The sequence below is a fragment of the Salmo trutta genome, chromosome 30 (assembly GCF_901001165.1).
Source record: "Salmo trutta chromosome 30, fSalTru1.1, whole genome shotgun sequence".
NCBI lineage: Eukaryota > Metazoa > Chordata > Actinopteri > Salmoniformes > Salmonidae > Salmo > Salmo trutta.
Genome location: NC_042986.1, coordinates 7415077 through 7440950, shown reverse-complemented (window position 1 = coordinate 7440950; position 25874 = coordinate 7415077). Strand labels below are relative to the sequence as shown.

At 43.5% G+C, this 25874-nt stretch overlaps 1 protein-coding gene across 3 annotated transcripts in view; it reads right to left on the bottom strand.

The window, feature by feature from the left end:
- Positions 1-3520: 3520 nt before the first annotated feature.
- The window catches only part of LOC115167808 (adenylate cyclase type 6), a 76037-nt gene continuing 53683 nt past the window's right edge, over positions 3521-25874 (bottom strand). For all 3 annotated transcript variants that reach the window (XM_029722438.1, XM_029722440.1, XM_029722439.1), the window contains exons 4-23: positions 20695-20844; positions 20281-20402; positions 19145-19256; positions 18788-18915; positions 18478-18636; positions 17983-18124; positions 17521-17658; positions 15442-15470; positions 14099-14246; positions 13715-13812; positions 13326-13413; positions 12959-13075; positions 12535-12693; positions 12249-12424; positions 11848-11916; positions 10166-10298; positions 8700-8963; positions 5672-5876; positions 5160-5284; positions 3521-3695 (exon numbers count right to left, since the gene is read on the bottom strand). In XM_029722438.1, coding sequence (XP_029578298.1) covers positions 3558-3695; positions 5160-5284; positions 5672-5876; positions 8700-8963; positions 10166-10298; positions 11848-11916; positions 12249-12424; positions 12535-12693; positions 12959-13075; positions 13326-13413; positions 13715-13812; positions 14099-14246; positions 15442-15470; positions 17521-17658; positions 17983-18124; positions 18478-18636; positions 18788-18915; positions 19145-19256; positions 20281-20402; positions 20695-20844 — 2700 coding nt within the window. In that variant the 3' untranslated portion in view covers positions 3521-3557. The remainder of the gene's footprint in view (positions 3696-5159; positions 5285-5671; positions 5877-8699; positions 8964-10165; positions 10299-11847; positions 11917-12248; positions 12425-12534; positions 12694-12958; positions 13076-13325; positions 13414-13714; positions 13813-14098; positions 14247-15441; positions 15471-17520; positions 17659-17982; positions 18125-18477; positions 18637-18787; positions 18916-19144; positions 19257-20280; positions 20403-20694; positions 20845-25874) is intronic.

Sequence of the window (25874 nt, the reverse complement as noted above, 5' to 3'; positions counted from 1 at the left end):
GTTCCAACATCTAGTGGAAAGCCTTCCCAGAAGAGTGGAGGCTGTTATAGCAGCAAAGGGGGACCAACTCCATATTAATGCCCATAATTTTGAAATGAGATGTCCGACAAGCACATACTTTTGGCCATGTAGTGTACCTAGGTCTACACTATACCTTTAGGCCTACTCACATCTAGTCTCCAGGGTTGGGGTCAATTCCATTTCAATTCCACTGAATTTAGAAAGTAAACCTTAATTACAATTCCACATTTTCCTCATTGAAAAGCATTGAAGATAATTGGAATTGGATTTTCAGTATACTTCCTGAATTGAAACGGAATTGACTCCCAACCCTACTAGCCCTTATCCACCATCCTGACCACTGTGCTCTCGTTTAGTTTCACTTAAGGGACAAGTTCACTTTTTTTGGACCAAATCTGTATTTTGGATGTATATGAAATGTTAAAGGGAAAGAAAAGGGAAATGGGGATACCTAGTCAGTTGTACAACTGAATGCATTCAACTGAAATGTGTCTTCCGCATTTAACCCAACCCCTCTGAATCAGAGAGGTGCGGGGGGCTGCCATAATCGACATCGAAGTGTCCAGACACTTTATTTTTTTGCAATTTTCACTTGGTTTTAGGAAACTTAGCCCACCAGCGATAGACATCCCCATGCTTCTAAAACACAGATTTGGTTAAAAAAAAAATAAGAAACTTGTCATTTAATCCATATAGCGAAACAGAACGTTAGCTCATGGGATCAGGATCATGGAACGAGGCTAACTCCATCCTAAAACCCATCTGTATACATAGTTATTCCTATACAGCTATAGTCTTGTTACTGCAGTTATTATTACTGTATAGTTACATAGGTATAGGGGCGATTTAATGCATGGTACCCATTATTATGAACATGACATTACCAATAACTTATCCAACTTATTATTTTAATAAAATGTGCATTGCAATGAAACAGCAGAAAAACACACAGGCCTAGATTGCACATTGATTAGGGGAAGACACTGAATAGTAACATAATAATAAATAAATGATCATCAATAACACAAAACAGTAATGTATTGATTTCGTTTTAAGGGGAAATCAAACCATTTAATTTCTTCAATTCTGCTATATTGTTATTTTTGGAATGGAAAAACAAACAAACAGTATTTTGTTGGCCTTTCAACTCAAATACAGTAAGAAACTAATGGGAAAAGGATGGGGGAAAAAAAGAAAAAAGGGGGAACAAAACAACTTCAATCCGAGATCCATTCCTTCCTACACACAGGTTGCTCGTGTTCATTAGGCTTGTGTTCACAGTAGGAATCCGTTTTGCCACGAAAAACCTAAACAAGCCATTTCGCATTTGACAAGTTCAGGTACTGTAGCACCTCCCTGTTTCACTTATTTTCTTCCGTTCCTAATGAACATGACATAGGTCGAGGAAGAAGATAGATAGACAGAGGCCACAAGTCACCACGGTAGAGCCTACATACTGTAACCTACTCCCTTGTACAGTACAGTGAGCCTCAGTATTGCCGGGATAAGTGGGATCAAGGGACATTAACCTTCATTTCTATTCAATAGCAATAGTACTTCACATAATACAGAAGTAGCTCTTTCCACGTCCCTGTCCTGACCTGGGAGCCTGTATTGGCACCATTAAAACTTGTTTTCTGGGAATTTCTTTCAATACAAGCCAGATGATGTTTGTACCACAAAAATAGTAAGTAGTAGTAGTTTCACCATAGACATACAGTATATTTTTGTACATTCATAAGATGAGTTTCAACTACTCCTTTGGGGGGGGTAAAGAGCTTCTATGTACTAAATACCAATACTATCCGATGGTGTCAAATACTATGGAGTACAGATACTACCATTATATGTACCTTTTATTTCAAGTTAACAGCTAGTGTTCATGCCAGATAACTTTTGTGTATTCTCCTGTACATGTAACATTGCACTGTAGGCTATAGGCCCACCGTGTGTAGATAACCACCTCCTTTAAACACAATCCAAAATCAATTTGTGGGCTTTTAGACGCTAAGGGTTGGAATGGAATTGTGATCATAATCACAGTCAAAATAAACGGCATGAAGTAAAGGTGATATAAACAAAATCAACAAACATCAATCAGGAATGAACACACAACTCCAAAGCATAAGATATAAAAACGACGCGCATAAGCCCTGCAGCATCAATTTGGCACGTGTGCGGTCCAAAATGGCACCCTATTCCCTATGTAGCGCACTACACAGGGAATAGGGTGTCATTTTGGACGCACCCCCACTTGTCATACAGAATCTTTAAAAACCTCACAGTGAAAAATTATGCCCCTTTAAAGATAAAGAACAGCATACACTTAGCCTCACACGCACACACTTATTTCATATAAAACATCTCACAGCAATGAAAACACTCATTCCGGTACCGTGGTAGCAATGCAGTTGTTTGTTTGTCCGTCACTAAAGTTTCTGTTTTGGCTTGTACCCCAAAAATACATCTAGAGAGGGAATGTCATTGATGATACATAGAAAAATGAAACCACAACCTTATGTGGGTTAGAATTAGCCTGCACACAATAGAGGCCCTGAAAGGAACACCGAAATCCAATCCAAGGCTGCTCTGCGTGTGTGTGTGGTCTCTCTTCGTTCACAGTGCACAATCAAAGACACGATTTCTCAGCTCTCCTTTTCATATTTGCAAGCACATCAAAGTCAAAAACAAGAATGTGTTCGCCGCTATCAAAGACAATGACGTTGTTTTCCGTGGCCCTTGTTGTCAAAAGTGACAAGAAAGAAAATGCTGAAAAAAACAACAGGTTTGCAGTTGTTCAATCCGCTGTCATGTCAGTTGTTCCTTCTGCAGTCATTTCAAACAGAAATTGGTTGATGTGTGTAGCGTCAGTCCCTCATAATTAAACATTTGTTCTTTGGTCATTGTCATCCTTCTCATCCTCTTATCCTTGAATATTTCATATAATACATATGTAGTTTTTGTTACAAGGTCGTCATGACAACAAAAAAATCCATCCATTTCAGTGAAAAATAAATAACAGCGCCGGACGTGAAGTATTTGCTGTGTAGCTCACAACAAAACAAATATAGCCTTTTGTTCAGTAATTTCCTTCTAAGGCAATAGGTCTTCACTGTAATTCGTTCATTATATCTTTCAAGTAGCTTCGTGTCAAAAGCCTTGAAGTGAGAACAAAATTCCTGGTTTGCGTCCCATATGGCACAGTATTCCCTATACAGTGCACTAATTTTAACCAGGGCCCTGGGCCTATACAGGAAGCCATTTGAGACCCAAACCTAAAGTAGTGTGCATAAGAATACATGATTGCACACACACACACACACACACACACACACACACACACACACACACACACACACACACACACACACACACATTTCCTTCAGGGCTTTGAACTCTTTTTTTTCTTTCTCATCCCTCTCCCTCCTCTCGCTCTCTTTTCTCACACACTCACTCCCCCCTCTCCCGCTCTCTCTCCCTCTCCATCTCTCTCCTCTTCATGTATTAGCAGCCAGCGGTAGTCCCGTGACCGTCTGTTAACTGCCCTGGGTACCATTGGGACCGCTGGTCAGGAAGTAGGTGGTCATCTCTCCTTTCCCCTTCACCTTGACCAGGCCTCTGTGGTCCAGCTGGTAACCTTTGTTTACCAGGACATGGTACAGGTCTGTGGTCACCTGGGAAAAGACAACACAAGGACACGTAAGTGTGTGTGCGCGCGTGTCATTCGACACAGAGACACTCCACCTCGTCTCCACAGACAATGTCAGCCACAGCTACACAGCAGCTATCCTAGAGTTTTCTGTTCTATCTAAGATGACCAAGGCGCTACACGGTGGAAGGAAAAGTATATGATGACAATTGTAGCGAAGGTTGAAGTGGAGAACTTGGTATCTGGTTACAATTCTTGTTCCTTGTAATAAATCGTAGTTGCAAAATACTGCGCTGCAGTAGGGTTTTATATTCAGCAGGTGGCAGCACTGATCATAGAGGACGGAGGGGACACAATCTATATTGTGGACACCCGTTCAAATTAGTGGATTCGGCTATTTCAGCCACACCCGTTGCTGACAGACAGGTGTATAAAATTGAGCACACAGCCATGCAGTCTCCATAGACAGACATTGCAAGTACAATGGCCTCACTGAAGATCTCAGTGACTTTCAACGTAGCACCGTCATAGGATGCCACCTTTCCAACAAGTCAGTTCGTCCAATCTATGCCCTGCTAGCAACAACAGCAACAACAGCTCAGCCGCGAAGTGGTAGGCCCCAAGCTCACAGAACGGGACCACCGAGTGCTGAAGCGCGTAAAAAATGTTTTGCCTGTCCTCGGTTGCAACACTCACTACCGAGTTCCAAACTGCCTCTGGAAGCAACATCAGCACAAGAACTGTTTGTCGGGAGCTTCATGAAATGGGAATCCATGGCTGAGCAGCCGCACACAAGCCTAAGATCACCATGCGCAATGCCAAGCTTCAGCTGGAGTGGTGTAAAGCTAATCGCCATTGGACTCTGGAACAGTGGAAACATGTTCTCTGGAGTGATAAATCACGCTTTACCATCTGGCAGTCCGATGGACGAATCTGGGTTTGGCGGATGACAGGAGAATGCTACCTGCCCGCATGCATAGTGCCAACTGTATAGTTTGGTGGATAGCGGTCTGGGGCTGTTTTTCATGGTTTGGGCTAGGCCCCTTAGTTCCAGTGAAGGGAAATCTTAACGCTCTAGCATACAGCAGAAATGGTTTGTCGAGATCGGTGTGGAAGAACTTGATTGGCCTGCACAGAGCCCTGACCTCAACCACATCGAACACCATTGTGATAAATTGGAACGCAGACTGCGAGCCAGGCCTAATCGCCCAACATCAGTCCCCGACCTCACTAATGCTCTTGTGGCTGAATGGAAGCAGGTTCCCCATGTTCCAACATCTAGAGGAAAGCCTTCCCAGAAGAGTGGAGGCTGTTATAGCAGCAAAAGGGAGACCATCATCCAAGGAATTACATTGACAGATTAATATAGCATTTAAATAAGTTTTAAATGGGTGAACATTGTATGACTCTCAATGACATGTCTAAAATACAGTGGATACCAAAGATATGTACAGTAATTCTTAATATCAGGCAAAGTAGGTGTATCTACTTGTATGCAGTCTGGGACTCCTGTGCTGTCCATACGACTGGCCACGTTGACAGTGTTACCCCAGATGTCATACTGGGGCTTCTTAGCCCCGATCACCCCTGCCACCACCGGACCCATGTTGAGACCTGCATGAGGAAACAAGACACAGTCAACCTGTCTGCCTGCATTGCACCACTTCACCCATCTAGAAGTAAACTTGTAAATTCTGTCCTAGAGGGCTGCAACATGTGCCGGCTTTTGTTCCAGTACAACGCATCTGATTCAAATAGTCAACTAATGATAGACGACTGCAGCCCTAACCAGAATTGATTCTTACTCTGTGTGTTGTCTTTTCAAAGGGACACTTTGCCACACATGTAATACCACTCATCTATCTTCATCTGGAAGTTATTGAAGGAGTACTTGTAGGTGTACTTCATCTGTTCCCTGAGTCTCATGGCTAGTCCTACTCCTAATACTACTACCACCATCCCACCCCACCGGGGTTCTCTTCTATAGGTCCAGGGACTCACCTATCTTCATCTGGAAGTTATTGAAGGAGTGTTCGTTGATGTACTTCATCTGTTCCCTGAGTCTCATAGCATAGTCTGCCAGAGCCAGGATGTGTGATCGTCCCTCACGGTCGTAGGTAGAGTCGTTGAGGCCAGAGGCAGCCATGTAGGTACTACCGATGGTCTTTATCTTTTCCAGTTGACGGAAGTTGTCCTCACTGATGATCTGGGCGGTCGGGGGGTAGACAAAATCGAGTCATCGGTGGAAAGGGAGAGTTACAAGCAGTGCCAAAACGCACACAATAACAAACTGTACTATAATAGCTGGGTCGTTCCACAAATAGAGTACATTTTGCATCCCTTTGATATTTTAGGTAGAAATTGTGCACCAATATTGAACTTTAAAAGCCTGTTATATTAAATGAATTCCTGTTTAAAATAGACAACATTCAATAAATTCGATTTTTTATATGAATATAGCAGCATTTTGTCCCTCGTCATGTTTTTCCGACTTCTAAGAAGATTTGACTTAACTCTAAAATTTGAAACTATTCCTTTAAAAAAATTATTTAAAACATTGAACATATAATATTCAAATCATAGTGTAGGTGAGCTGGTTCTACTCTTTTTGGCAATTTTCTGGTGTTTTGAGGTGGAAAACTGAGCACGTCAGGCATAACATGTCAAACCATAGATAGATAGCCTTAGGGCTGACCCCAATTAGTTGACTGGTCGATTGTCTGCTTGTTAGGCTGTTGGTCAACCGACATTGTTTTAGTCGAGCAGTAACAAATATATATACAGTACCAGTCAAAAGTTTAGCCCTTACACAGCCTGGAAGTGTGTTGGGTCATTGTCCTGTTGAAAAACAAATAATAGTCCCACTAAGCCCAAACCAGATGGGATGGCGTATCGCTGCAGAATGCTGTGGAAGCCATGCTGGTTAAGTGCGCCTTGAATTCTAAATAAATCACCCACAGTGTCACCAGCAAAGCACCCCCACATGATCACACCTCCTCCTCTATGCTTCACGGTGGGAACTACACATGTGGAGATCATCCGTTCACCTACTCTGCATCTTACGAAGACACGGTGGTTGGAACCAAACATCTCAAATTTGGACTCATCAGACCACAGGACAGATTTTCCCCGGTCTAATATCCATTGCCCAAGCAAGTCTCTTCATCTTATTGGTGACCTTTAGTAGTGTTTTTTTTCTTCAGCAATTCGACCATGGCCTGATTCACACAGTCTCCTCTGAACAGTTGATGTTGAGATGTGTCTGTTACTTGAAATCTGTGAAGCATTTATTTGGGCTGCAATCTGAGGTGCAGTTAACTCTAATGAAGTTATCCTCTGCAGCAGAGGTAACTCTGGGTCTGTCTTTCCTGTGGCGGTCCTCATGAGAGCTAGTTTCATCATAGTGCTTGACGGTTTTTGCGACTGTACTTGAAGAAACGTAAACATTTCCGGATTGATGTTCCGTTAAATGTTCCGGATTGACTGACTTTCATGTCTTAAAGTAATGATGGAATCCTCGTCTTTTACCAAATAGTGCTATCTTCTGTATACCACCCCTACCTTGTCACAGCACAACTGATTGGCTCAAACACATTAACACCTGTTAATTGAAATGCATTCCAGGTGATTACCTCATGAAGCTGGTTGAGAGAATGCCAAGAGTGTGCAAGCTGTCATCAAGGCAAAGGGTGGCTACTTTGAAGAATCTCAAATAAAAATATAAAATATACACTTTTTTGGTTACTGTAATGATACCATATGTGTTATTTCATAGTTTTGATGTCTTCACTACTATTCTACAATGTAGAAAATAGTAAAAATAAAGAAAAACCCTGGATTGAGTATGTATGTCCAAACTTTGACTGGTACTGTATGTATATTTGCGCCCATCTCAGTGATCTAATCCATTGCAGAGACCAAGACTAAAAACACATTTTAGCTTAATCCGAAAATGTGGTTGGAGCCTCCAGAGGCATGCAGAGGCCAAATCAAGCCCTGTACCACCTCCCAAATGTTGTAACAATGCCGAGGGTTCTGTATAACTCAGCATTGACATGATTGGTTGACGGTAGGTGGGAGCGGTACATCCTGTAGAAAACCCAAACTCACTTCCTTTACAACTGCTCCGCACTGCTCCACGAAGCTCAAGAAGTATGTATGCCCTGACTTCTGCTGAGGCCGTATCACCGTAAATGCTGCATGGCCAATTCAGACGTCGGATTGACCATGCGCCCAGATGCACTTCTCTCTCCAGAATGCGCTCTTTCTCGCCAATTTGTGCTCATTCAGTTTTTCATAACTTCATTAAACTGTTTAAATGAAAATGTGCATATGAAAACCATAACTGGCACATAGATCGGTATAAATGGTAAGACATATTGGAATTTCACATGAGAAAAGGTTGCCGACTCCTCGTGTAGACTATTACCGGCAACTTCAGGAGAGTAATGGCAGAATCTGCTAAAGCCAGCAGGAGCAGAATAGTTGGGTCAGGTAACATTTTTTTCCTCGATCGGTCGAAAGAACAGACAACTGGATAAGGATAGATTTTTAAAATGTATTTAACATTTTTGGTGAAGCTTGCATACAATTGCCCCTTCCTGTTGCACACAGCAAGTTTCCATTCACCCAGTGATGGAGATTTATGGCTGATTTAAGATGAAAACCTCAACCCTGTTACGGGTTAGTCTTTTTTTAAATGATTAACCCCTTGAGATGGGTAAATATGTTTTTTTATGACAAAATGTTCAAAATTAGGTGCACTACCCAAAATGTACTCTATTCATAGAACGACTCAGCTATATCAATCGCTATTCTTTCTTTCTCTTGGTGACTTTGGGAATTTTATTCCAGACCACCCCTTTCTCCCCTCCCACCTCCTTCTATCTCCCACCTCGTAAAAGTCTGCAATGATCTCGTTCGGTAATCTCAAAGACTCCATCCTCTCGTTGTCTCTCTGCCCTCCCCCATTCCTCCTCTCCTCCCTCCCCGACCTTTCCCTTTCTTTATACAGATTATTCTCTCTCACCTCGTCAAAGTCGGCGATGATCTCGTTGAGCAGCCTGAGACACTCCACTCCCTCGTTGTTGGCCTCCAGCTCCACGTAGAACTCAGAGAAGTTGGAGATGGAGGCGAACATGACGGCCACACACTCACAGGACTGGTAGTAGAGCTCGTCGTTACGCCGCTCCCGCGCCAGGAAGTGGGCGGCCACATCTTTAGGCAGGATGTTGTGGAGGAGGCGGCGGTTGTAGGCCTGAAGCTCCTCCATCTCCTCTTTCTCCTCTGTAGCCTGGAGGGGACAGACACCGGAGAATGGGGAAATGGTTTGTTAAAAGAGATGAGGAAGTGACTAAATGATTAATAGGGCAACCTCATTGCTGTCTGTCTATAGGTATTGAGAGGAACCGAAAATGCTGATTGGCATTTAGTATTCCACTGAACGTAGACCAGAGTCGAGATTAAAAGTCACTCTGCTGCAACCACTATCTACAGAGAAAGGCTGAGGTCTGCTGAGTGATGTCACCAGATACAACAACCGAGGCATGTGGACTCTACCTGCTGGACGTGTGTGTGGTGGGGTGCCAGGTCCTACCTAGCTTCCAGAGGAAGTCGAGGCGTGTGCGTGTGAGGGATGTGATTTTTTTTTTGCTGCCGTTTATCCAACTGTTAACGACGATGATGCAATGGTGGAGAGTCGACTCTCCAAAATAATTTATTCTTTGCACAGACCCCATTTCTGAGTGTCAAGATTCAGTATTTTTGAAACAGAGGAGACTGATTAGTTGCAGTACTTCAGAGAATACAAACACTCATGTCCTTCATAGCAAGCTAGCGAGGGACGGAGAGAGAGGGGAGGGGCACAGGGGCACAGTATAGACAGGTCGGCCACCCGGCAGACAGAGTCAAAACCGTGCACTAGGCCTATCTATCAGCAACCAAAAGGTGTATCTCGCAATGGAATGCTGTATCTTGCAATTTCTTGGCTTGCAATGTCTCGCAACTTCAGTAAAGCAGAGCCTATTATCAATGAATAAGTTAGGATATTTTACACGCAACAGACCGAAGACTGAACACACACTCGCACCATTAGCATTAGTGGGAACCAAGACAGTTCTCAGGGCAGGTCTGCCGGTTTTGACTAGCAGAAGTGACTTTTCGTAGCAGGTTAGGAGAATTTATAAAGCCGGTTAGGGAAATTAACGTGGCAGGTTAGGAGAATTAACAAGCCAGGTTAGGAAAGGGTTAGCTAAAATTGCCCCAGACGATGCAACAACCAGGCCATTCCTGAGAACTGTCTTGGTTTCCACTAATGCAATGCTACCAGCACGAGGGAGAGAGGAGTGGGCAGACAGAAAGAACCATGGTGTGCATAGGTCTTGGTAATCTATATCTCTTGTCTTTTTAATAAAAAAGGAACTTAACGTTAAGGATCCCAGTTTCTAAATGTTCACAACTCTAGTAAGTGTGTATGTGTGTGGTGCCAGGTCCTACCTGCAGCTTCCACAGGAAGTCGAGGCGTGCAGTGGACTCAACCTGCTGAGCGTGTAGGTACAGAGCCAGGACGAACACCGTCAGGATGACAGGGGTCATGACCTTTAGAGACACCTTGGTCACACTCTCCTGGCTGGGGGGAGGGAGACAGGATGACAATCAATCAATCAATCAAGCAATGAATCAAGCAATCAAATCAGTGGAGGTTCCTTGGAGGAGGAAGGGGAGGACCATTTTCAGAAAAATACAAATAGTGAAACATTAAAAAAATCTCATTTCCATCCTCCTCTGGGTACATTGACTTCAATACAAAATCTAGGAGGCTCATGGTTCTCACCCCCTTCCATAGACTTACACAGTAAGTATGACAACTTCTGGAGGACGTCCTCCAACCTATAAGATCTCTTGCAGTATGAACTAACATCTTGTCCATCCAGTCAAAGGATCAGAGAATAAATCTAGTACTGAAAGCATACCGGCAAACTACAGCTAGCTAGCACTGCAGTGCATAAAATGTGGTGAGTACTTGACTCAAAAAGAGAGAAAGAAAATATTTGAAAAGTTAACAATATAACAATGCTTAACAAAAAATAAAAAGCAGCAGAGAGAGAGAGAGGTAGCTATATTTCATGTTTTTTTTCCTTTTTTGTTTACCTTTAGTTTAGCTAATGCAGATGATTTAGCCTACTCAACAACCTGACTCAAACAAAGAGGAATGCTGTTTATGTTAGCTAGCTGGCTAAGGCTATCCAACACCGCAACTCTTCTAAGTCAAGGTAAGCTTTCAGTTTTAGAAATGTATTGCCACCGGGGCCTGCCGGTTTAACTGCTAAACTGCTTGTGCTACATGTACTGCGTGATTTGACACATGGATTGGATTGTGGGTGTACTAACAATAGTTTGTTGTTCTAGTTTGTTGACTATGACGTTAATATGGTGACAATGATGTATGCTCTAGCAGTAACCTTATGGTATAAAGGTTTGGCTCTGAGAGGTTTTTTGATGGAAAAGTTAGAGAAGGAGAGCGTGTAGATGCGAGAATGACTTATACAACGAGCAAAGCGATGATGCTGTATGTGGCTGCTATGAAAGTGAACTGTGTTTGCGGGTGATCAGGGGTGTATTCATTCCGCCGATTCTGTTGCAAAAAGTTTCTTAATTAAACAGACCTACCTGAATTTGTCCAATAGAATCTCTTGTTTTAGTTGAAAATGGAATATTTTGCAACTGTTTGGACTAATAATTACACCTGCTAGATGCAGGCAAGAGTGTACAAGGCGGTATTGTTTGTGTCACTGTATATCACCTTGATTTCTCCAATTTGTCTATCGACCTACGTTACAAACGTTCATTTGTAGGCTAGGTTGTAACACCCCATGATTGGTAGGTATACTGTAGGGGAACATTTAGTATCATGTACTATAGTAGCCTAGACCTATCGCTGTTACACTGAGCTGGGTGAATGGAATATATGAGGCCATGCTCATAAAATTAAAATTGGTCTCTCTAATCTTGATGGGCATGAACTGCCACTGTAATCAATCAATCACACTCCTGGCTGAGGGGGAGACAGAGGAGGATGGACTCAGTCTAAGAGTAGACACGCACACTAACATGGACATGGTAACAGTACGCTGACCAACATACTAAAAGAGAAGACCAAAAGATAACATTGAACTTACCACGTCTCTGTAACCGTTTCATTGAAACTAGGAAACCAATCTAGAGAGTCATTCAATGGTGTGAAAGAGCTAAGGGCAAAAACATAACACAAATTGATTAAATACCTTCAACACTTGACAAGACATTTGTGCTTTGCACACCAGAAAGGTAGACACAAGTTCACATTGACTAGAATTGTATACTTGCGCTCTTAAGCTTGTAATGTGGACTGCAACGTGATTCAACCTGCCTTGAGTGCCATATGGTCAGGGTTTGCACTTTCGGGACTATTCCATGCAACTTTATCAACTAGTGCAGCTTAAGTATTTGAACGGAAACAAGTACTACTTGAACAAATACTATGAGGTGGGCGAACAGTAGGCTACAGTTAGTGACAGGGTGTGTGTGTGTGTTAACTCACAGGGTGTTGGCGGTGAGCAGCAGATCTGCGTTGTCGAACAGGGCCACCTGGGGCCACTCCACGAGCAGCAGGAAGGTGACCTGGATCAGCACCATAAGGGCCAGCTTGCCTATACTGCTGATGTGGAGGAACACACTGCAGGCCAGCAGGGTCAGGAGAACACTGTAGCAGAAATACTGGAGGAGGAGAGGGGAGGGGGGGGGGGTGTAGCAAGTTATAACAATGTTATTACATACAGTGTTCACACCACACTCACACCACCCACTAGCGTCCCTGCTGGGCTCACCTCAGGGAAGTGGCATGGCATGGGCTGGCTGGGGCACAGGGTCAGTCCGTCCTGTGCCGACTGTGTCAGGTTGTGTAGTAGACACAGAGTCACCAAACTGGAGGACAGGTTACGCTCACGCACCACACAGTCCACCAGGCCCTCTCTGTCACAGGTAAACTAAAGGGAGAGCTACACATGTCAACCAACAGAGAAACCCAAACACACGGATGTCAAACTGAACTACTACCGTTGCAGGCACTATTGGGAGAATTATTCACAATGTTTGCGCAACACGGCGCTCTATCATCTTCTACTGATAGCTTGTCACAAAAACCTATGCCACAGTACCGTACAACGTTTTAAAAAGGAAAATGTTTCATTACCTGCAATTCTAACTACACTGTTATTGTACATGAACGGGAAAGCAAATAGTGGTCCCTACCATGTTAACAAAGGCAGACATGAAGAGGAGTATGATGGTGAGGACCCCCACCAGGGTACTATTGGTACGAGACTGGACGATCTTCTTAGTCACCGTCTGCAATGCAGCCGGGAAGAGCTGGGAGGGGGAGGGGGGCAGAGAGACAGAGAGCGAGAGATGAAGAAAGAGAATAATTCATCTTAGTCCTCCTCTTAGATTAAAAGATACAGCCTGGGATCTGGGGAATATGTTTAATGGTCATTTCAATTCTATTTACACACGGATTCTTGAAGAATACAATGCATCATCATAACAAATGGCAACTTTTGGCTACATTGTTATGAAAGGGTGATTATGCGATTAGAAAATGGTGGCCCTTGTCCCGTACCTTGATGCAGGAGTAGATGGCACAGATGAAGAGGATGTTGACGAGGATGATGAAGATGCTGATGTAAAGACCCAGCATGAGAGGAGTGCTGCGGAGAAAAAGAAGAATACATCTTACCGGAAGTCACATACTGCACCAAATTCAATTTACCATAGGCTACTATTCAGTACATTACTACATGAATTCAGTATATTGTCTTTGATGGGTGTAATACTGTTAAAAAGGCTGTCCCTTATTTGGTCCTTTGAGCCGGCTACCCCGTAGTGGTTCAACCAGACCAACCAGCAGCCTAGTTTAGTTCCACGCAGGTACAATCAGAAAGGTTAATAAATACAAAATAAAATACAATGAGAAGAGAGGTTAGGTATAATTAAAAGATATTGACTTACTGGGGGAAGATGATAATCTGGATGAAACAGATGAAGCAGAAGACTAACAGACCACAGGCCACGTAGCCTCCAAAACGATCATCTACCTTCTTAGAGTACTGAAAACATCATCGGGAGAAGGAATAATACAATTAGTGGTTGTGTCACTATTAGCTGCAGCAGCAAGCTGCTAACACAATAAGGAGGACCACAACGGGGGGGGGGGGGGGGGGGGATCCTTCAGGCTTTATTGTGCTTTCTTTCATGTTGTAACGTATGTGATGTCTCCTGGTCTGGAGTGGGTTTATATGTATTTTAATAGTCAAATCAATCAATCATTGACTCAATCAGCCAATCACAACGCATCATACTGAATTTAAACAGTGTTAACATTTCTCCTCTGACCTTCTTCTCCAGGTCTTTAGTCTGGAAGGTGAGGAGGAACTTCTTGACGTGGTCTTTACGGAGTTGGTCTATGCTGCGGGCGTCGATGGCTCGGCCCAGAAACTCATCCACCTCATCCTCAGGGTTCAAGGCCTCTTGGGCACAGCGGCTACAAACAGGGAGACAGGACAATAGACGGGGTCATGGAGACAGACAGACAAGGACAACAGACAGGGTCACGGGGACAGACAGAGAGGGACAACAGACAGGGTCATGGGGACAGACAGACAAGGACAATAGACGGGGTCATGGAGACAGACAGACAAGGACAATAGACGGGGTCATGGAGACAGACAGACAAGGACAACAGACGGGGTCATGGAGACAGACAGACAAGGACAATAGACGGGGTCATGGAGACAGACAGACAAGGACAACAGACAGGGTCATGGAGACAGACAGACAAGGACAACAGACGGGGTCATGGAGACAGACAGACAAGGACAACAGACAGGGTCATGGGGACAGACAGACAAGGACAACAGACAGGGTCATGGGGACAGACAGACAAGGACAACAGACAGGGTCATGGGGACAGTCAGACAAGGACAACAGACAGGGTCAAGGGGACAGTCAGACAAGGACAACAGACAGGGTCACGGGGACAGTCAGACAAGGACAACAGACAGGGTCACGGGGACAGTCAGACAAGGACAACAGACAGGGTCACGGGGACAGTCAGACAAGGACAACAGACAGGGTCACGGGGACAGTCAGACAAGGACAACAGACAGGGTCACGGGGACAGTCAGACAAGGACAACAGACAGGGTCATGGGGACAGACAGAGAGGGACAACAGACAGGGTCATGGGGACAGTCAGACAAGGACAACAGACAGGGTCATGGGGACAGTCAGACAAGGACAACAGACAGGGTCATGGGGACAGTCAGACAAGGACAACAGACAGGGCCATGGAGATAGAAGCACAAATCAAACAGTATTTGAATTCTTAGCCTGTTTACAGATGTGTAAACTTTACACTTTTGAGACTATTCCATTCCATCCCGGGCATTGCTCAATCAAGCGTTTTATTGAAAGAAAACAAATACTATTTGAACCCAGGTCTACCTCTGTGACAGGCAGTGATTAAGAGCCAATAGGGAATTAGTGTTGGACTGACTCTGACCCTCTAAAACCAACAGTCTGCTCTAAACTTAGCTCCAACAATAACTAACAGTGTGCCAATCAGTCCCCACTACTACATTAAACACACACACACACACAAACTGGCCAATGCCTACAACAACACAGAGTACACACACAGTAACCCGATAACAACTACTGGGCCAAAATAGGACTCACTTGTCTTGTCTGGATGTTTCATCGATACCCTGGGAAAAGTGAGAGGAACACAAAGAGCGAGAGAGAGAAAGAGAGCGAGAGAGAGAGAGAGAGAGAGAGAGGAGAGAGAGAAGAATGGATGAGAGAGAGAGAGAGAAAGAAAGAGAGTGTGAGAGAGGAGAGAGAGAGAAGAATGGATGAGAGAGAGAGAGAGAGAGAGAGAGAGAGAGAGAGAGAGAGAGAAAGAAAGAGAGTGTGAGAGAGGAGAGAGAGAGAGAAGAATGGATGAGAGAGAGCGATGTTTTAGACACGTAGCCAGGGAAAACCACAGTGTAACCAAGCCAGTGAAAAACATACCGCCAGACTCAGACATCTGCACAGTTAATCCCTGGGAGCCAGACTGATGTTTTAATTAATGCTGTAGGATTAAAATGACACCCTCCTCCCCCTGGGCAATACCCCTCAGAAAAGAAGAGAGAGCGAGGGGAAAGGAGGTAATGAGAAGAGGAGAAAAGAGAAGAGAAGGAGAGGAACAAGATGACAGAAGTTGAGAAGGGGCAGGGGAGTGAGTTTGGAGAGAGGGTGAGAAGAAGAGGAGAGGAAAGAAGAGGAGAGAGAAGAGGAGAAGACAGGTGAAGTGTAGGGTGTGAGGAAAGAGAGGGGAACGGAGAGAGGTTGAGAACAGGAAAAGAGGAGAAATGATCGTGGAGATGCAGTCCTGCTAGACTGATCAGATCTGAAGCATTGTTGTTGTGAATCATATCAGAGTCAATAACAAGTGTTAGACTAGCTGTCTGCCACTGGCCACTAACTTCCATTGGGTGTTGGGTGTACATTAAAGGGGCAATCTGCGTTTGAAACAATAACAAAGGGTACACCCTGCCTCTGTTTTGGGAAAAAGCTGAGGGATGGGCCTGGAGAAATGTAACCACGTAAATTCATAGACAGAGCTATTGATGCAAAGACTGACCATCCAAGATATCAAAATGATAGTTTTATGCATATTTTGAGGCTATACAAGGTTTGTTTACATGTAATTTGTTTACAAACATTGGGGTAAAAAAAAGCTTATATTTTGGGTTCTGATGAGTACGACAGTTGAACTGAGCTCATGAGGCATTTAGAAGTTATATTCCTCAAGAAGAAATGCGTATATATATATATATTTATAAGTCGAAAAAATGTATATAGCAATTGTGGATTACCCCTTTACTCACAGTGGAGCTGGGTAACTAACTCCCACTTGTTGTGATGGTGTTGGCTCTATACTGATCGATACATGATTTCAGTTTTCCATTGGCTGTTTTAGAGGCTTGAGGCTTGTATTACGCACATGATTAAAGCTTAGGTTGCTAGACAAAAGCATGAACCATTTTATGTGAGTAAAGTCATGCCGTATAATTAAAAAAAAATCACAACAGCTGTGATGGAAACAGGAAGTTTTGGTACAATTTTATAAATGTCGACAGATAATTTGTTTGTTCGACATGGTGGGAACTTTTTGTGTCGATACAATGAATGAATTATGCAGAAAATGGTGGAGTCAAGTGATGGTGTGGTCCTCCCACTACGACTCAGGAAAACATGCAGTTTATTGGCTACAGATGAAATAAATGATGAACTTCACAGGGTGGTGAAAGTGCACAGTGATGAGCTTGATGCTCCTTTCCAATAAATATCGAGGGTCTTGTTCTGGTTATCCATAATCATCTCCTCATGTAGACTACCCTACCCGCACTATCTGCAAGCTGTTAGCTAGAGTGCACATACTATGACCAGAGTAGGCACAATTAACATAACCGTTTTTGTGACCAAACAATCAGTAGAGTTGAAAATGCGATGGAAACACATTGAACTTTAGTTTTTTTTTATTCGGAGTATGTCCAAAAAGTCCATTTTGTGTGCAACACGTAATCACGCACTGATTTTCTATCCGCAACAAGTCAGTTTGGTGGAAATACCTCTGATGGGAAAATGCACATATTTTCTTGACGCAGATTTTAGAATATTCGCATGAAAATCTGTCGCCAATTGGACGGGATCCTAGCTATATAGAGCAATCATTTACTCTCAGGCCATTTCAGGTAATCAGTTTCTCACCATCTGCCTGAAGACTTTGGAGTCCTTGGTCCTGGAGAACCTTGTGTCGGGTACCCAGCGTGGCATCAGGCCCTCAGTGGAGTTGGCACGTGCCCGCTGCATCATGGCACTCTTGGCCATCGCTGCCTTCTCCTCTTTCTGCGGGGAGGGAAATTACCACACCAATGGACCTTAATTCACACTGGACATTTGAATGTTGTTCCACAGTATTTTTTAATTCCCCAAAAATTCGATACTATTACCAACATAGATTCTGACAGAGATTTTGAACAAAACACATTCTTTCTGATAATTCAATTAATAATTAATGATAAGTACCATCCAGGAGAAAAAGAAGAAACCAATGAATAAATGGATAACTAAAGGAAATGAATCTGAAACTGACAATGGACTATAAACTATTCTTTTTCCTAGTATAAATGAAAAAAACGATTGATTTAACTCGTTAATTAAACAACAGACCCTTTTCTGGCTGCACCCCAGCACCAGGAATGTCTCGATGTTGTTCTCCTTCAGATAGGCGTTCCTGTCCCCTCCGAACCCAGGCTCCACCTCATAGTCCCCATTCAGGTACTGTAGGGTGGCCTTGGTGATGTGGATACGCCTAGTAACACACACATACACACAAGGACAAGGGGTCACATCGACACAGTACATCAGAGGACATTTTGAATCTCGAGGACTGCAGTACCAGAAAGAATGTAATCAATACTAACACTTTATTATGATGCCTCACATCTAGTTAGATTTATTGTATTATCAAGCGTGTGTTTTATCCTCTATTTGTGTTTAATTGTGATGCGTCCGAGCCATATGCCTGTAAGCCAAAGACAAATGTTTCTTTTTTACCAAAAAATTTACAATAAAGGCTTGAACTTGCATGCTCAACTAAATGTTTAGCAGTAGATCAAGTGCAACCCTATTGGAGTTTTGTATGGTGTGTTGGGAGGGGCTTACCCTGCCGCACCCCCTGCCTCCATGTGATTGGCTAGCGTGACATCGTTGGACCATACGTCAAACTGCCACTTCCTGAGTCCTAGCACCCCACAGTGGACCCGGCCGCTATGGATACCCACACGCATGTTCACATTGACCCCTGTGACCTCTCTCACCAGCCTGCAGGGAGACAAACACACACACACAGTTAGACACACAGAAGCTTGCGCAGACACACACCGAAAACCCCCTGTTACGATAGATTCTAGACAAGCCAAAACGTGCTTTCTACTAATTCAAAGTAGGTTATTCATTAGGGTGTGTGACTCACGAGATGGCCTCTATCATGTCCACTCCCATCTCCACACAGCAGTGTGCATGGTCGGCCCGGGGCTCAGGCAGTCCAGACACACAGTAGTAGCAGTCTCCAAGGATCTTGATCCTCAGACAGTGGTTCTCCTATAGGACACACACAGGTTCAGGGTTAGGGAGTAGTTTACACGTCAAATGTTAAATGTATTACGGAGCATTACACAACACAAACGTAAGTGGCCAGTAGCCAATGAATCACACGTCACTATGGGCGATGCAAAATCCACAATTTAAAAGTAAAGAGTACATCTATAATAGGTTTGAAATCTGACGTACGGGGTTGAAGTGACTGATTATATGATGTCTAACTGCTCACCGAAGCTAGTTTGTCGAAGCGAGCGAAAAGTTCATTCAGTGTCATGACCAACTCTTGTGCGGTGCATTGTGATGCCAGGCTGGTGAATCCTTCGATGTCTGCAAACAGTATACTGTCGAATAGAGAGAGAAAGAAAGACAGGGTGAGAGAGAGAGCGAGAGAGAAAGAGAAAGCGGGAGTATGAAAGATTGTAAGACAGAGGGAGGAAAAATAGAGAATGAAAGAGGGAGAGAGAGAGAGGGGGAAGAGGGAGAGACAGAGAGATGGATCAATAACCCATCATTGGCATGGTCATGCGCCGACCGGCCTGTCTGCTCCCTCCCTCCATCTCTTGTTGAGATAGAGAGGCATTTATTCTGTTCAGCTTTTCGTCTGGACTCATATAGGTCACCTTCAGTCCTCCCTCCCTCCCCAGTGAAGACATCTCAGCACGATTCTCATTTTCTAATTTGTGGTAATAATTACAAGGAAGAGGAAAAACAACTGGAATGTTGACACTTCTAGTGGAGAGATGAGAGATGGCGCTGTTGCCCTCTTGATCAATGTTCTGACTCAGTAATAATAATAACAACAACAACATGATAGAAGACAGACCAATAGAGAGAGAATGTCTGGGGAGTTTCACAGTGTTAATCCAACACATCTTGATGGTGATTGAATAGAGTTTAGACTAATATCTGGGTCAAGAGGCTGGTGGTGTTAGATCAGGTAGTCCAGGGTCCACAAATCAACTCAGAGTAGGAGTGCTGACCTAGGACCAGTTTAGTGTTTTAGTTAATACTTAATAAGATAGCTTGGACTGATCCTGGATCAGCATTCCTACTCAGACACTTTGTGGATATGGGCCCAAGGCAATGTCTGAAAAAATGACTGGCTTTCATATGCTTGCTTCCTCCATCCTTGTTTCCTCAATTCCTCTCAAAGTTCATTGGAGGAAGCAGTCCCAGGGAGGGACCTTGGATCCTTTCCTTTAATGTGCTTTAAGAGGATTTGAGGAACTGTGGCAGTTTTGTCATTTGAGCCAATACAGATGTGTCACATTTTGACCTCAGCACCACTTGTTGCGGGAAGAGAGTGAAATGGTCAGTGTGTGTCCACGGTTACGGCAGAGGGAAAGGGTGTGTGTCCATGGTTACCTGACGTTGTCATGTTTCTGGATGTAGATCTTGTGGAACATCATATCTTCCTTCTTGGCATTGATATCTGCCTTCATCTCCATGGCAACGTGCCTCGGCAGCACCGACAGCAACAGGCGCTCCTGGAAAATGTGTATGATAGACAGAGAGAGACAGAGAGAGAGACAGAGAAGTGAGAGAAAAGCACTCAACCCATTCCCTTTCATGTGTTTCAACAGCTAGAAACCTCAGTGAGTCACTGCCTTGAGTGCCAGTCATTGGTTGGAATACTGCGTGGGAACATGTTGGCATTCAGAAATACTCTATATTGTTGACCCACAATAATTTGAAAATATAGTTAGGTCAACAAGTGTAATGGCTTGTGTAAATGTATGCCTGTATGTGTGTGTGTGTGTGTGTGTGTATGTAGCCTACCTGTTGCTGATTCTCTCTCTGTAGGTAGAGCCGGGCCTGGATATACCCCCTGGTCTCCTGAAAGGCCTGTCTCTGAGATACCTCGGCAGGGTAGTGGGTACAGATACCTATCATGTTGGTGCACAGGAAGATCAACACGTTGGCACTCAGCTGGAGGGGAGGGAGAGAGAGCGAGCGACATGTAAGGTTACACATTTCACAATGTTATCACATGTTCCCACTGAGCTAGAGAAGAGAGGGAGAGAGATCTTGAATTATTATTGACATGTCGTGCGCTTTCTGGCACCACGTAACTGCCGTAGTCATCCAAGTGGGCGCCCCTTCATTTTGATAGAAGCGAAGGAGTAGCTAGCTAGCTACTACGGAGTCCACGGACCACAGTGGCTTAGCTCAAACAAAATCCGAGGTCTACTACGGATAAGACAGAGACAGCGAGACACCTTGATGAGACCGCGCTTGCTGCCTGCCTGCCTCCGGACATTTTCTTACCGCTTGACCACCTCCCTCAGATGACCACTCAAGCCATGAACTTTCTAATGACTGTCCATCCCATGATGTTATGTTGTTTTTTTGTGCTTTGAAGCGCTTTGAGATCCTTTGAAAATCGCTATATTTGAAGTTGAAAAAATGTATTATTATTATAATTATTATGTGTTAATTACCTATTCTAGTTCAGATGAATGTTTCTGCGTGTCATCTATGTCCTGTTGAATTATTCAACATTGTTTTTTCCTGACAATGCAAGTACTTTTGTCATGCCAATAAAGCATTTTAGAACTTGAAAGAGAGAAAAGAGCGATGGAGAGAGAGGGAGAGACAAGAGAAAGGGAAGTGGTAAGAGAGAGAGAGAGAGAGAGAGAGAGAGAGAGAGACAGAGAGAGAGAGAGAGAGAGAGACACAGAGAGAGAGAGAGAGCGAGAGAGGGAGACAGAGAGAGAGAGGGAGACAGAGAGAGAGAGACAGAGAGAGAGAGGGAGACAGAGAGAGAGAGAGAGACAGAGAGAGAGAGACAGAGAGAGAGAGGGAGAGAGAGAGAGAGAGAGACAGAGAGAGAGAGAGAGAGACACAGAGAGAGAGAGAGAGAGCGAGAGAGGGAGACAGAGAGAGAGAGGGAGACAGAGAGAGAGAGACAGAGAGAGAGGGAGACAGAGAGAGAGAGACAGAGAGAGAGAGGGAGACAGAGAGAGAGAGAGAGAGAGAGAGACAGAGAGAGAGAGAGAGACAGAGAGAGAGAGGGAGACAGAGAGAGAGAGAGAGAGAGAGAGAGAGAGAGAGAGAGAGAGAGAGAGAGAGAGAGAGAGAGAAATGTAAGTATACACTCTGTTGTGACAGAGAGAACCTGGTGTGACCTGGGTGAGGTTGAATACGACCATTCACCATCACCATGTCATAAGATTTACAGCACGAAATCTAGACATCTAATCCAGAAATGTCTGGATACACAAATTAGGTATGATATACAGTATATGGTTAGAGAAGATGAGAAAAACCTTGTGTCTTTGCAAAAGTGGACATTCTTGAGATGTCTTCTAGGCTATAAATGGGAAGTCGGGATATCTACACATTCTTTTTGAAAATCTATACATTCCCCTTCATACTGGTAAATGTACAGATTTACCGGGGAATCTATATATTTACAGGTGTTACTGGGAATTTACATTTCTGTAACTATACACAACCTGGAGTAGAGGGTTAAACCTACATTGACTGTAGGTTACAATACAACGTTATAGACCAAGTGTGTGTACCAAATGGTGCCCGATTCCCTATATAGTCTCTGGTCTAGCTCTCCCTCCCTTTCTCATACTGTTAATAACCTTATTGTGACTGGCTCAGTGATTAAGTGGACATCAATAGGACAGCATTATGTTGCCTGTCTGTCTGTCTGCTTCCCTTATTGGATCTGACAACGCATCAAAACACAACTCATAATCATAGACAATACAAAGAAACGGGGTCAGAGACAGAAGTCCCACACTTCTTCCTTACTCCACTATTCCTCCGTACAGATAGACACTAGGAACTGATTGAGAGAGGAGGCTCACTATTTCTCGCACCGTGCAGATAGGCAAATGCTAGTCTGATTTGCTTAAATTCACAGGGCGCTTGTGTTTTCAGACACAGCGGCAGTGGGGAAGAGACTAGGCGAATGTGAATTGTTTATGAGCCCACTGCAGCAAAACACAACCGCATTGTAGGCTTATATGCATGGGCTGGCTCAAATTAAGTTTAGAAGTTTAGCCTACAGTTAGACTAGACCAACACAACAGCATTAGGCTAGCTAAGTGAAGTTAGGATAGCCTGCAGTTAGCTTAGTGAGGTCGTTGACCCCGAGAACATTCCTCTGCTGCGCACACACACCCTCTACAGGCAACAAGCCAGTGTCTGTAAGTGATTTTGTCCACATCCAATGGTGTACACTGAACACACATGACTACAAGATCTCTCTCTCAGCCTGGGAAAATAGCTTGACCCTTGACCAGAGGACAGACTATTTCATCCCTAATGAGAAAAAGACAGACAGCCTCAGACCCTGGGTGAAGCAGACCTTATCACAGCCAGATGGCCATGTTGTTGTCTGATGGAGATTAATGAAGGAAATGACTTAGAGACTGACTGGTGTATTCTGCTGTTCTCAGAACAACATTCTAGACCAGTTCCATAGAAGTTCTAAGGCCATTCCTTTTATGGACTCTGCTCTCCTCAAAGTGAACAATATGGTATTTTGGGGGGGGGAAGCGTATCTACTGGACCATCAGAACAACCAGTTCCACAGAAGTTGAATAGAACTATTGCAACTAAATCAAATCCCACGTGGATGGCAATGTGGTGTGCTCTGTTCTCCTCAGAACATTCTAGAACAGTTGGTCTTAACAGACAAGATTCTAAAACAGCCAGGCTTTAGGCTGAACAATTTCCACTAAATCAATCAAATGGCATTACCAAACATGGCAAGTATGCACCACTCAAAAATGCAGCGCAGACTCTGCTCAAAGATCAGAGTGTGAAGTGTAATACAATACACTTCAAGTTTTTTTCAGTTGTATATTATAGCTGGAGGATAGTGCGCCTTTACTGCCGTACTTGGTATTTATTTATCTCCAACATCACTACCAGCATATGTAAATCGATGCTGGTATGTGGCCAAACATGTTTGTGTATCTGTGCATTCGTACACCCACTGCATACTTCCTTGCATGTGCGTGCTTTGCAAAGGGCCATTCGCTTCATTGGATTCTACTGATAGTGTCCAGTACGTCTTCGTCTACGATTACGAGGTAAAACAGACGTGTAGCTACTGTAGTGTGTCTTTGCTCAAACATGACTTGTGAAGCACCCATGTCATCTTTATGAAGACTTAATAAATGTTTTATAAAGCCTATAAGTTGTAGTTTATTTATAGTGGGACCAGCAGACGTGTAGTAGCCACTGAGTCTAGACAAAGAATAGAGAAGTATTGGACGTTGATCCAAAAATACATGTGTTTTTAGTCATATGTATGGCTTACAAATGGTATACAGTATATATGAACATAAAGTAAATGGCTCAGTAGAATAGAATAAACACTTGAGCATAACTATAATACAGGAAGACACAATTTATTGTCCAATATTCACAGTTGAAGTCGGAAGTTTACATACACTTAGGTTGGAGTCATTAAAACTCGTTTTTCAACCACTCCACAAATTTCTTGTTAAAAAAACTATAGTTTTGGCAAGTCGGTGAGGACATCTACTTTGTGCATGACACAAGTAATTTTTCCAACAATTGTTTACAGACAGATTATTTCACTTATAATTCACTGTATCACAATTCCAGTGGGTCAGAAGTTTACATACATTAAGTTGACTGTGCCTTTAAACAGCTTGGAAAATTCCAGAAAATGATGTCATGGCTTTAGAAGCTTCTGATAGGCTAATTGACATCATTTGAGTCAATTGGAGGTGTACCTGTGGAGGTATTTCAAGGCCAACCTTCAAACTCAGTGCCTCTTTGCTTGACATCATGTGAAAATCAAAATAAATCAGCCAAGACCTCACCATGGGACCACGCAGCCGTCAGGAAGGAGATGCGTTCTGTCTCCTAGAGATGAACATACTTTGGTGCGAAAAGTGCAAATCAATCCCAGAACAACAGCAAAGGACCTTGTGATGATGCTGGAGGAAACAGGTACAAAAGTATCTATATCCACAGCAAAACGAGTCCTATATCGACATAACCTGAAAGGCCGCTCAGCAAGGTAGAAGCCACTGCTCCAAAACCGCAAAAAAAAAGACAGACTACAGTTTGCAACTGCACATGGGTACAAAGATCATACTTTTTGGAGAATTGTCTCTGGTCTGATGAAACAAAAATATAACTGTCTGGCCATAATGACCATCATTATGTTTGGAGGAAAAGGGGGGAGGCTTGCATGCCGAAAAACACCATCCCAACCGTGAAGGACGGGGGTGGCAGCATCATGTTGTGGGGGTGCTTTGCGGCAGGAGGGACTGGTGCACTTCACAAAATAGATGGCATCATGAGGAAGGACAATCATGTGGATATATTGAAGCAACATCTTAAGACATCAGTCAGGAAGTTAAAGCTTGGTCGCAAATGGATCTTCCGAATAGACAATGACCCCAAGCATACTTCCAAAGTTGTGGCAAAATGGCTTAAGGACAACAACGTCAAGGTATTGGAGTGGCCATCACAAAGCCCCGACCTCAATCCTATAGAAACTTTGTGGGCAGAACTGAAAAAGTGTGTGCGAGCAAGGAGGCCTACAAACCTGACACAGTTACACCAGCTCTGTCAGGAAAAATGGGCCAAAATCCACCCAACTTATTGTGGGAAGCTTGTGGAAGGCTACCCGAAACGTTTGGCCCAGGTTCAAAAATGTAAAGGCAATGCTACCAAATACTAATTGACTGTATGTAAACTTCTGACCCACTGGGAATGTGATGAAAGAAATAAAAGCTGAAATAAATCATTCTCTCTACTATTATTCTGACATTTCACATTCTTAAAATAAAGTGGTGATCCTAACTGACCTAAGACAGGACATTTTTACTAGGATTAAATGTCAGGAATTGTGAAAAACAGAGTTTAAATGTATTTGGCTAAGGTGTATGTAAACTTCTGACTTCAACTGTATGGGTTTTTTGCGGAAGGGGAGATTGGGGGAAAGTGAAAAT